The sequence below is a fragment of the Saccostrea echinata genome, unplaced genomic scaffold (assembly GCF_033153115.1).
Source record: "Saccostrea echinata isolate AGI-Se365-2 ecotype Australia unplaced genomic scaffold, CSIRO_AGI_Sech_v1 ptg000054l, whole genome shotgun sequence".
Classification (NCBI taxonomy): Eukaryota; Metazoa; Mollusca; class Bivalvia; order Ostreida; family Ostreidae; genus Saccostrea; species Saccostrea echinata.
The window spans coordinates 20,741,040-20,754,766 of record NW_026889803.1 but is presented as its reverse complement, the minus strand read 5'-3'; the positions used below and the strand labels follow the sequence as shown (position 1 = coordinate 20,754,766).

Sequence of the window (13,727 nt, the reverse complement as noted above, 5' to 3'; positions counted from 1 at the left end):
TTTTGGATCTAACATGTTCAAGATCATGAGGTGTGACTGTATGTACATTATAAATGCATAATATGAATTTTGAACAAGAGGCCTGTCCTGGTGCAAGTTTTTTAAAAACTTTATTTGAATTAGAACATATTGACTGATATAACAAAATGTATGCATATGTGCTGGTCACATAACTTTATTATATAATACACTTTACTGACTCATGGTTTTTGGTCCTTGCCTAAAAATATATTTTTGTTTATAATATAGTATTTGCAATGCAATTTTTAAAATTTTTATATGTCCCAAAGTTTGTTGGGTATTTTGTTACATCTTTATATTTTGGATATTTTTTTCATTTTCCGTCCTCATATTTATAACCTTGAACTGAAGAAGATGTTTTGCAAGCAAATATATTCAAACTTTCCTGTATACTAGTATGTAAACAGTGATTTATAGTCCAAATTTGCAGGCAAATGTCATCAGTTTCTCCATTTAAATCGTATTATTTCTTAATTCCACTTATCCTTGGTATGTAATTTATAGGGATGTAATGATTTACAGAAATATACATGACATATATTCAATTTACATATTGCGGGACATTAAAACATACACCTGTGTATCATGATGTATTTACTGTATTAAATATTTTGAAAGTTTAAAGTTGATGAAATAATCTACATCTATAATTCATTTACATTGAGTTTCTCAACATTGAAGAACAGAGACTTAAGGGGGCCGACTGGGGTTTTCATGGCGCAATACTTCGCGCAGCATAGTAAAATAAAGCGTATTTACTCTTTTAAAGCAACTATTTTTACATAATTTATAAAAATTAACAAATGTCGGAAATATCAGGTTAAAAAATCTACTTATGTTTCTAAATAACTGATTTTTTAAACGATTTTTCAAATGATGGGTATAGATAGACGTCGTAATAGTGTGTTTTTGACGTTATGAATAACCGAAGTTCTTTAAGCGGGGTCATTAATTATGCCATAAAATAAAAAGTATAAAATACATGCTCTTAAAATTTTAAACATAGGAAATTGAGAATCTAGCAATCATTTTTATAATTTTTTATGTAAATCTGTGGTATCTGTCATGTTTTGTTGTACTCCATAAAAACAGGAAAATATCATGAATTTTGACATTTTGAGATGCCCCCTCTGAAAACTAGACGGTAGAATTTTGAGTTTCTTGCACAAAATGTACAATATAGTGTTACCCATCAAATAATATAATTTGAGCAAAAAGTCTGTAGTAGCATTTGTACAATTTGCTCCGAAGTGCGAAAAAATGGTATTTTTCTATATAATCCTATAGTAAATGTACCTGTATTTTGAGATGGTCCCTAAAAAAAACCAGACGGTAGATTTTCACTAAACTTGGCATGTATACTAAAGTCAATGTAAGGTACATATGGTATAAAATTAATTTGTACAATATATTTTGCCGGTAGAAAAAACGTTGCCCAGTTGAGTAACCATAGTAATGTGCATGATATAATAGCATAATGATACTATTTATCTTTTGATATAGCTGTAACTGAGCATACCAGCACCAATTTATTTATTATACAGCATATATTATTCTTATTGTTGCATCTTCTTTTAATTTTATTGATTGTTTTTGGGTTTTTGGGGTTTTTTTTTTTTGGTTTTTTTGTTTTTTTGTTTTGTTTTTTTTGCAGTGTTTACTGTGGAAAAAATATTATCTAGTTTACATTAGACAATATACATATTGTAGAAAGAGGCATTATGTCTGCTTTTAGACACTTTAATAGTAGTTTTCACTACACTGTACATGTTGTGACATACATATGCTATAAATAGTTCATACCGATAATCGGCAGAGCCACAATATTCAAGAATGTTTCTAGTACTTTGAACAAAAGATACATTTTTTAAAAGAAATTGTTGTTTTATAACCGGGGTAAAATTAAGAAAAACTTGTCCAAAAAATCTCTAAATCTTTCAAATCTCTAAAAGGAATGTACCGCTAAATTTGGGTTTGGTTTATGTACCAATTTTTTTTTTACAAAAGTTTGGTGAGTAATTTTTATTTCTTTTCCAGAACTACTAAATAAAATTGAACAAGCATCCTTTAATTGATAAATAGATTTTAAAAAGGGGTCTTCTGTCCTTAACTTTAGTCATGGAGAGATTAAGTTGAAATATGGATTAGGTAAAAGGCTATAAGGGTTACTTCCTAAATTATTAATCAAGTACAAATTTGTTTATAAGTCATCATTATGCAAATGAATTTTCTTATATATAAAAAAGAATTTTAAGTAAAGGGTAATGTTTGCAAGATGTTTGATGGATAAAAATGGATAAAAAAAAATAGCCTGCTCCCCCCCCCCCCTTTTCCAAAAACATGATATTATGGGTTTATAAGACATTTCAAAATCAATAATTTTGACTATAATGTAAAAATTTTTATTTTCATGGGGTCAAATTTTCATGGTTTGATGAAAATTTATTGGTTCAAGAGTATTTGATTTCGTCATGGAAGAAGTGTTGAGATGATATATATTAGAAATTTTACATTTCATGGAGGACATGAATTTGTGGGTCTCTTCTTACCACAATAACAACCCCCCCCCCCCCCCCCCCCCCCCCCCCCCGGAGAATTAGTGATTTTCACAGTAAAGGTCAGCATATTGTTTTTATTGGTCAATGAACCATTCTTGGTAACGGTACCTTGCTTTCTCATCTGTTGTGAGGTTTTAAGTTTTCTTCTATGATTTTTGTTGTTTACTATTTTTTTAATATATGGATTCACCATGACACTTATAAAAATTATACATATCACTGTATCTGAATACCTCAGTAAACACAGTACTGTAGCATCATAAGTTATACATATGTAGCATAATGCTTTAAAAATGCACTATTTTTGATATTGTCTTGTCAATAACCTGTGATTTTGATACAAATATTATTACTGTTGATAATATTTGAATATTTCTTTAAGAAACTTTAAATTCTCTTTATAATATATTATTCTTCATTCATTAAAAGTGAAAAGTACCTTCACCGTAGACCTGACCTTATAATCATTCCTATAAAGGTAAAGATACCTGCTCTCAAATTTATTAATAAAGTACCCTCAGTACTTGTAAGGGAAAATATATGTACAGTTGAACTTCGGTATCTCAAACATTGATATCTCGAATACCATGTATATGTCAAAGTGATTTGGAAGTCCCAACCCCTTATTCTTTAAGTATTTTACCCTGGATATCTCGAATCCTCTGATATTTTTTTCTTGGTCCCAATGAGTTCAAGATAACGAGGTTTGACTGTATTATGTTTTATTACAGATGTTCACAAAGAGAACTTGTGTATTTATTTAGTGATTTAAACATTCTTTAACTTATGGTCTATATTAGTGCCATTAATTAGTCATTAATTACCACTGTCTGTCATGTCATTACTGATTACATTGATTACATTATAAGTGGTAAGCACGACTTTGCATACTGTAGACAAAGCATAATGTACACTGTACATGCAGAATACATGTATGTAGAAAAAAAAATTGTATCATAACATTAACACAAAATCTCTAGTTAGCAGACTTAAAACAAGGGTTGCATTAATGTGTACGTGTAATGACTGTAGGTGTATGAAATTAACCAACACACATAACCAGAACATGAATTTCCATCATAAAGAACATACACTGTATATCTAATAAAGCTCTTTATTTGATATGAATGTACATGTACATACAGTCTTGTAAATCAAATCATGAACTGTCCGTGGCCTCGCAGAAGAGGGCAGCACCAAAGGCAGAGTCACACTCTCTACCCAATTCCACATCAATGTCACCATATTGGGTCATGACCTCTCTTTGAATGATGGGATTTTTATGTATCACAGATCCTGTCCCTAACAATTTTTTGACTCCCTTTTGTTTTAGATAGGAAGGAGACACCATTCTGGTGATGTTTTCTATTATTCCTTTACAGAGTGCATTAAACACACTGTGAAGGTCCATATTGCTAGCTGTGATTCCAGATACTTTTCCGTACTGTGAAGGGGCATGCCTTTCTCCAAATATGGTGGGATGGATCTTTATAGGATTCTCATTCTTGTTTGTTTTAGGAGATGACTCTAAGAGGGTTTTCCATATATCCTCTTTACTCTTGACACAGCCTGAAAGAATTTAACATAAATTCAAATATCTGGTGCATACAAACTTTTTTATGTCTTTAATTGTTTCACAAGAAAAGAATGAATTGCAACCATGCATTGCTAACCATGCATTGGAAGCAGTTTGTTTATTTTTTTATGGCTTACCAAAAGCTGCGATCCAGTTTTGTAACATGCTGACAAACTGAGAGAGAACATTTCCACCATTTAGACTAGCGGCCACAGCCAAATACTGGTTATTAAAGTAAGGGAAAAACTGCACAGGAGAAGAGGATTCTGGGAATGTTGGGACTGTCTCAAGGAATTCTGGGAAAGCCATTTGGCAAGAAGTTCCCAAATTCAACACTGAAACATTTAACATACAATCATTGTTTGCAAAGTGATAAAGATTTATACAAACTTACAACAAATCTTTTGCCAACTCGAAGTTATTTGTTTTTCCTCCAATTATTCACAAAACTGGTCATAACAATTCTTTATCTTGTTATGCATCTGCCAAGTTTCCTTAAATCTAATATTTTATTCAAGCTTTAATACATGTTTTGCATAGGTTTTGGATTCATGCTTTACTAATAGATTGTGTATGTAAATACTTGTACAGTGTACAGATATATCTATAAGCAATCCATATTATTGAAGCAATTGTAAGCCTAAGATAAACTCAAATGCCTTATCTGGATTAAATAAGTAATTGTAAACATAGGTAAATTCACTTGTTACATGTAATTGTAAACATAAGGTAAACTCACTTGTCTCATCTGGATTACAGAAGTAATTGAAACTATAAGCTCACCTGCCTAAACTTGATTATAAATGGATTTGTAAACATAAGGTAAATTTACCTGCCTCATATTGTTTATAGACTTAAGTGTAAACTTAAGGTAAACTCACATGTCTCATCTGGATTATAGAAGTAATTGAAAACATAAGGTAACCTCATCTGCCTCATGTGGATTAATTATAAAAGTAAATGTAAAAATAAGGTAAACATCTGGATTAATGAAGAAATTGTTAACATAAGGTAAGCTCACTTGCCTCATCTGGATTAGAGAAGTATTGTAAACATAAGGTAAGTCCATTGGCCTCATGTGGATTGTAGAAGTTAAAAAAATAAGATAAGCTCACATGCCTCACTTGGATTAGAGATGGAATAGTAAACATAAAGTAAGCTCAACTGCCTAATCTGGATTAGAGATGTAAAATAAACTCACCTGCCTCATCTGGATTACTTAGAACTGAGTACACAGCACACTGTGTGTCTCCCAGAGCAACTAAAACTGGTGTGCCTTTCTTTATGCTGAACCAGTCAAACTGCAGAGTACCAGCTTTTTCACCAGGATTCAACACTTGTGGAAGCAGATGGAATGGAAATGATTTCTGTCCCAATCTGTGAGACAAAGACATTACCATGATTACATTCATATACAGTCAAACTTTTGTTATCTCAAACTTGAAGGGACCAAGAAAATACTTTGAGATAACCAAGGATTCGAGATATCCAGGGTAAAATACTTAGAGAATAAGCAGTTGGGACTTCAAAATGACTTCGACATATCCCTGGTTTTTGAGATATCTGTGTTCAAGATACACAAGTTCAACTGTACATCAATGCTCACCTCAAAAAATATTTCTATGCAAAGACACACAATAATGAATCTTTGATAAAATGCTCATTAGTTCTTCTTATCATCAAAGCAATTGAATAAATATATGGGTAACAAAATTACACGACTTTTACTCATTTATTAATAAGTTGTGTGTTAAGCATGGAAGTTATGAAGTTTTATTAGATATTTATATTTATACACACTTCAATGAACTTGAAAATAAGTACAAGTATTTGTGATCCAAATAGCTATTGTACACATTTATACAAAATATCAAACATTTTACTTACATCTCCTTATTCCAACACCCTGTGCTTGAATCAAAATATCCCCAGCTAGCAGCAAGTTGATTGGACGTGATGGGGAATTCCAATCCACACAACACACAAATTAAGAAATCCATAATTGTTCCAGCCCTATCAAAACTGGTTAAGAAGTCTGGTTGGTACCGGGACAACCAGAACAAGGTAGCATTACCATGTCCAGTTGATAAAGGCAGATGGGAACATGGTTTTGGAAGGGAAGTTAGAAATTCTGCTGAGCATCGCTGGTCTTGCCATGTATAAAGACGGCTGGTGTGCTGAACATTAAATGCATTGTTTTCTTGGATGTAAAATTTGTTTAAATGTTTTGAGCACCAAAGCACAACTCCATGCATCTGTCCTGTGATGCAAATTTTCTTCACAGAAGAAAGGGTTTCTGGAGATAACTCTTTCATACATGATTGCACTGTGGATAATATTATAGCTACATCTTGCTCAAACCCAGCACTCCCTACACTGCTCTTTGTATCTGCTTTTGTTGGTTGAGAGACTGAAGCAACTTGTTTCCCATTTAGCGCAATACTTATTTTCACCGATGTTGTTCCCAAATCGATACCCATAAAATATAACCCTGGCATTGTCTGAAATTTACAGTAAAATCAGTGTAAAAATATTTTAACATTTGACATGGTATTAAAAGTGCTATAAAAGTAAGCTAGATCAATTTTTTGCTTGTGACGCATTCCTTTACTCTCTCTATAATAATCGTCAATCTTAGGACGGTGGTGTCAATGTTTTCGCAAAATGTCCTGGTAGGGAAAATATTATTTATGAAAAATGTCCTATTCGATTATAAAATTATGATAACTCTTATTGCATGACACATCTATACTGGAGAAATATTGGGCTTTTCATTTTAGTTCATCGAACATTGAGCATACCTTAAAAACCAGGAAGCGAATGGATGTCGCTAAAAAGGGAATCAAACCGGTTAGTTTTGTATATTTCCGCACTGATGATGATGTTTTCACACACACACACACACACACACAAAACATTGTATGAAAACAATTTCCTGTTTAAGATACATGCCAGTGAATATATGAAAAGAAGCTTGGGGTACAATGCCTCAACAACACAACCTTCTCTCCCCCCCCCCCCGCCCCACCCCTCCCCAAACAATAACATTATTGCAACACACGTAAGCAGATCACTTCTTCAGTGCAAAGTTGACACATTTTTTCTTGCTTTGGGAGTTTAGTAATTTAGTAATTCTTTCATATAGAGGGCGATAATAAACCGGTTCATTTTTTCCACATTATGAACCCTCATTACATTGCATACTAACATTCTGACTAATAGAGTTCTTTTTCCATGGTATTTCTCTATGCTTTTAGAGGGATCTGCCTTAACATCTAAAATCAAACAAATGCATGGAATTCTACAGTGCATTACTCAATCTGAAATCAATTAAAGTATTCATTAGGCTTAGATTAATTACTTTGAACACTTAATATGTCTGTACTTTTCTCATTTAAGGAATCAGTATAGTGATTTCTTAATTAATGATATACATGCACTTCGTTGTCTTTGAACATTTTTCTTGGGGTTAAATGAAGTAAATAATCTTAATAATTAACACCTTCATAAATTATGATTTTCTCAATGTCCAAAAAACATTTTCCTCAGTGTATGGTGGGTCCTTAATACATACAGAACAGTCATGTTTACGCTTATAGCTGAACTTGGTAATTGTTTTCTATATATGAACACTCAATTCAACAAATTATATACAAGTGTAGGGTTTAAAAAAATTACTAAAACATTTGATTTCAATGGAATATTACATTCAACGTCATGTGAAGGTTCAAAAAATGGTAGGGGCGGCTTTTAATTGAAAATTTCCATATTAGTATACAGTTAAAGTATATCATTGAGGGAGTTAGCAAGATTCCAGTTCCCCAAGGCCAGAACTATTTCCCGAGGCGAAGCCGAGGGAAATAGTCCTGGTCGAGGAGAACTGGAATCTTGCTAACTCCCGCAATGATATACCTTTAACTGTTTTATTATACCGATACAAGCGTAAAATTTAGAGGAAGCAGATAGCGTGATTTTATAGCAGGGATTAGCTCACTGAACTAACACACGGGGATTAGACCATTCACATATCATGCCAATGTAAAAGTAAAATCTAGAGGATTACGAATAACCGGGAATTAGCTTTTGGTGCGGGGATTAGCTCACTTGACTAACGCACGGGGATTAGTCCATTCACAACGATTTATAGGGAATTAGTCACATCTAACGATCTAATGTTATATAGGGAAAAAATCAGTAGAGGTATAATAAATTAAATTAACAGCGAGAGAGTTTGGTTAGGAGCCCCCCCCCCCCCCCCCGCCCCGGTACTACGGGCCTGCGAATAAAATTTTTAAACGACTTTTTTTTCATTGCATCAAGCATCATCTCCCCAATCGTCCTTGAAATAGAGAAAAAACAGAAACAAATCAGGTTTCGTTAAGATAATGTTTTTACTCCTCGTTTTACACACTGTGCAGGCATTACATCTTGTCATCTTTCCAATTAAGACGAGGAATGTTCTATTTAGATTTCCGCACAGAAGAGTCACCCACACTTGTTATGGAAGGTTTATATATCGGTATTCACAGATTCGGAAGTTAAAGTTTACTACACTCTTGAGAAATTGGACCTAAAAAGAAAGTCACAATACAATTTAACGTTTTGAGCTTGCACAAGGACGATATCGCAAATGAGATATGCAAGTGACTGTTTACCTGAAAAAAAAGAAAAGCTAGCACCAATTCAGGTATGCAAGATAGATTTTTTAGTCGCAACATCTTAGAAATTCTTAACTTTTTAGCTTTAATTGTTGTGCATGGCACCAGGGGCTTGCGTCGCTATTTATTCAGGAGGGAATAGACTTTGTTAAAAAAAAAGGTAGTGATTTAGTTGAAATTATCAGTAGGACAGTTATGAAATAATCGTCAATTTCTTCCTGTATAAGGTCAGATTGGAACTGAATTAAGTACATTCTTTTTTGTAAGGGTATATTTGTAGAGAAGCTGCTCAATTTAATCATACAAACAATTTGCCTGCAAGATGTCCAAGAGTATAACGATGGAGATTTTCAGAGATGTAATGTACTTTCAATATAGTCTGGAGTCCGGACCATGGGCTAGGGAATATGGATTTTAAAAGTCAAAATATTATGTACATCACTGAAAATACACTGATCTGTAAATGGATTTATTAATCAGGGAGATAATTAAATGATAAATAAATAAGTATTTTCCCTGTTGTCCATTTCCGTTTTCTTTTTAAATAATTCCTTTTGAATTGATATCTATACACACATCTAAAACGTGTAATGTGTTAATTTTAAGAACATCCTATTGACCTCGTTACCATAGTACTTGACCATACCTCTAACTTAATCTGGTGTGATGTACTTTAATTTTTGTTACAAATATATTGACCACTTTTTATAGATAAAAGTATTTAGGTCTTTGGTCATTTTGAATTGGTGTAGGACTTACTTTTTTAATGCGGATTTTAAATTTGATAGGGTTGGTGGAATATTTGGTTATTGAAGTAAGAGAAATTTTCAATCAAGCATTTAAAGTCGCGAAAGAGGAGTATTCATTATTTAGAATTTTTTATGCACATACTCATTCTATAGACAGCTTTATGTACAGTGTATAAATTGTTCATGAACGAATTTATTTTTCAGTATTTACATTTTCAGATGTCTTTGTCCGAGAGAGAACAAAAAAAAAACTACAAATAAGGAAATAACTTTTTATTTGCTCATTATATGACTTCTGCCTTTCCGCTGTTTGTAGCATAGTAATACATTGGGCATGGCTTGTAGACTTAGATTTCTAAATATTTGAATAAAGATAATGTAAATATTTCGTTTGTTAAATTAAGGATCAGGTAAAAACATATATATATGAGACTCCAAAGTAAAGGTCAATAGGTCAAAATTGTTAGTACCCAAGGGAAGATCATGACACTAGAAATACAAAAGTATATATGATATGAAAGCCCTAGCTCCAACCATTCAAGGTTAAGGTTTTTCAAAACCTGTTCAAAAGTTATGGCCAAGGTTAAAGTTTGGTAAAATTTTGCAAAAGTGGGTCAAACTCCAAGCTCAAGGTCAAGGGGTCAAATATGTTGGTACCCAAAGAAAGACAAGGAATAAACCTGTGAAATATGAAAGCCATAGCTCCAACCAATCAAAAGTAATGAGCAAGGTTAAAGTTTTAGCAGACGAACAGGCAGACAGATGGAAGAACAGAGCAAAAACTATATGCCGCCGAATCTTCGATTACGGGGGGGGGGGTAAAAAAAAAACCTCAGTTCTTTCTTAATTCACGTATTGTTTGTGCATTGTTGTACTATTCATACCCCTTATAATTTTATTCGAGTAAAAATTCGCATCAAAATTTAATATTTGACATTTGTGTAATTTTTTTTGTGTAGATTTTAAAAATTTACCATCTTTTTTTTTTGTTTTGTTTGTTGTTGTTGGTTTTTTTTTTTTTTTTTTTGGCTTGTGAAGGGAATTTTTGGTAGTTGATGCCCTTTTTTTTTTTTTTTTTTGCTTGTCAGGAAATTTTTGGTAGTGCCCCCTTAACTGTCAACTGAAAATGTATGGCTGTGCCCCCCCCCCCCCCCCCCCGACTGAATTTGCTTCCTACGGGCCTGACCTCTTATCCGCAACTCCTCCTTTACCACGGAATAAAATTTAATGAGACTTACACAGAATCTTCATTACATTGTCCCACTGTGCACCTCTTATTTTACGTTTTAATCAGACAGATATTTGGGGGTTTACTATAGCAAAACATGGGCACAGGCATTCTTTAGATAACGTTTGAAGGTACCCATCTCTTTTCTGCAGATCTCCCTATAACACTGAATAAAATTAAATTAGATTTTCATATGTTCTTTATTACACAGTGTCATTATGCACCTTCTATTCAATGTTGAAAAGCATTTTTATTTAAGGATTGTTTGATCTCTGTTTTTCAGTTTAAGTAGAGAGGCCGGTTTAATAAAATGTATTTTATCGAAGGAATAGACTAAGTATATGGGTACTTCAAAAGTATTCATAATAAGACACATTAATTTCACAAAAAGGGGGTCTGGCCGGGGTATTCATATGCCCGATTTTTTTCAATGAGAGCATATTCGAGCTTAGAAGTCAATGAAAGCAGCTTTCCATTAAATTTATTTTTTTCAACAGAATGACAGAAATTTTACTCCGAGCAGAGTTTGTCATTATTGCTGTAGTGAGAGTAACATGTATCCAGATTACACCCGTGGACCTTCAGCCGGAGTACGAGGTATGGCACCCAGGGACAAATGATACCACTGGATTTTTGTACTGTCATGTCAGATGCTCTCATTTAACTTTAAACAATTACATTAGTGGTCGTTCTAGCGAAACCCAGGGGAAGTGCTGTGACCACAACCATTTGTCCTTTTATGACGCCATTAATAGCGTATATCATGACATCATAAGGAATTTGTCCGTAGAATACATTAATTACAACGGAAAAGCCATTGTATTTCCAGACCCACCAGTAGAAAAATATACAAATTATTTGTTCGTCTGTAGACATGAAGGAGGGTATCTTTCTGAAATTCCGGAAAATATTTGTGAATTTAACACCACAATCAAACTTTTACTATCAAACAACAGAATTAAAGATTTCGGGAAAATTGGATGTCTGAATCTACTGAGCGAATTGGATCTAAGTCACAATAAAATAACCTTCATCAACAACACGACTTTTATCAACCTGTCTTTTCTGTGGAGGATTGATTTCTCATTTAACCAGATAAAGACAATTGCACCATTCACGCTGACTTCGTCGTCATTATGCCTTCTTGAAATGAAATTTTCCAACAATTTTATAACAGAAATCGACATTTCTAACGTATTTGTAGACCGCGTCATAAGATATCTAGACTACTCAAATAACGACTGCATTCATAAATTCGTAAATTTAGGTCAGTTTTCTTTCAAAACTTTAGAAGACAAAGGACAAGATTGGTATGAACGCGGTGGTTTTGTAGATTTCAGATATGCCCTGTGTTTGAAAGAATTTCCAGACCTCATAAAAATTGCAAAAATTGAAGACGACCCAACATTTTTAGGAAAAGTTTTTCTGTATTCTTTTCACTTTGGAGATTTTGTTTGGCCTTGTAACAGCGCCATCTATTCCTTAATGAACACTGTTAAAGATATTTGTATACTTGAAAAGGAATACATACCCATTAAATGTCGAGATCCTTTTAATAACATTTTGACAGTTTGCAAGGCGATATTATGGAATGACACCTCCATATTTAAGACAAACTTGACCAATGAATGTCCAAATAGGAGCTGTTTTTGCTACCATCAAGCAGACATCAACAGCACAATTGTAAATTGTACTAACAGACGTCTAAAAAGATTTCCGGATATTTCAAAACTTCGGAATTTCAAAAATATATCACTGTTCCTAGATAACAATATTATATCAGATATAAACATTAGTTATTGGGAGAGATTAGATGTGTTCTACATCGATTTGTCAAACAACCCGATTACAAGTGTCCCCGAAAGTTTCTTTCACACATTCCAAAATACAAAACACATCTATATGAGAAGTAATAATATAGAGTCGGTTTCTAAATCTCTGATGAACATGAGGGATGTTTGTGCTTTTGATTTTGCTACAATACTTTCACCTTGCACTTGTAAAGATAGTTGGTTATCAACTTGGCTGAGAAGTCGAGAATTGTCAGTTTGCAAGGACAAAGGAACTATTATCTGCAGAAATTCTAAGAAATCTATCCTTAGCTCAGAATCACAGGAGATATTTCAGGACTGCTACGAGGACCTGAGGAAATATGCTTTTCTCTCCATGGTGTTATTTTTGGTTCCATTATGGCTCCTGTACTCTGGGTTCAAATACAAAGTGGAACTATTTCTTATCAAGCGTAAGCTGCTATCAAGGTACGACAGAAGCACTGACTCTTCATTTTTCTATGATATTTACATCTCATCTCCTGAAAATGATCCCGATTTAAGAAGATGGCTATTTGAAACGTTTGTTTCATATTTCGAAGGTCATAACTATAAAGTCTTTTGGCCAGATCGAGACTTTAAAGTAGGGGAGATAATGGCAGATCAGATAACTGAATTGACGCCTCTATGCAAAAATTCCATTGTCTTCTTGTCAAAAAGTGAAGAGCGTGGGTTCTTTTCATGTGAGAGGCAAACGATTGAATGGAAGTACATATGGAATAAGTACAAGATATCTAAGAACAAAGAAATATTGCTTGTGAATCTTCACAACATCAGAGCACGTGAATGCCACGAACGTACCGTTTTGGCGTTTTTAAGACTGGGGTACACACTTAGTTTTGACAATCAGAATCATCGTTTACTACAGGATATTAAAGACAGAATTGGTGCGCCTATTTCTACAATAAATTGCTTCCAAACTTCTACAAAAAATGGCTTCCAAACTTGTAAACCAAAGTTTGATTGTTCAACAATCATGACAATCAAACTCCAAATTTAATATTTTGTGCTGAAACTCTTTAACAATTATGTTGTAATATGCTCTTTAAAATTTAAAGAATATTCTGTTTTTGTTTTAATTATTTTCTCCAATAAGAAATAAAGTTTA

General features: G+C 33.3%; 1 protein-coding gene across 1 annotated transcript; it reads right to left on the bottom strand.

Annotated features, from left to right (window-relative positions):
• Positions 1 to 3,679: 3,679 nt before the first annotated feature.
• LOC133204525 (sedoheptulokinase-like) lies at positions 3,680 to 6,653 on the bottom strand. The gene is made up of 4 exons (XM_061340271.1): positions 6,043 to 6,653; positions 5,357 to 5,532; positions 4,293 to 4,490; positions 3,680 to 4,148 (listed from the first exon to the last, which is right to left on the bottom strand). Exons 1-4 carry the CDS (start codon positions 6,651 to 6,653, stop codon positions 3,739 to 3,741), a joined length of 1,395 nt encoding a protein of 464 aa, XP_061196255.1. The 3' UTR covers positions 3,680 to 3,738.
• Between the last annotated feature and the right edge of the window lie 7,074 nt (positions 6,654 to 13,727).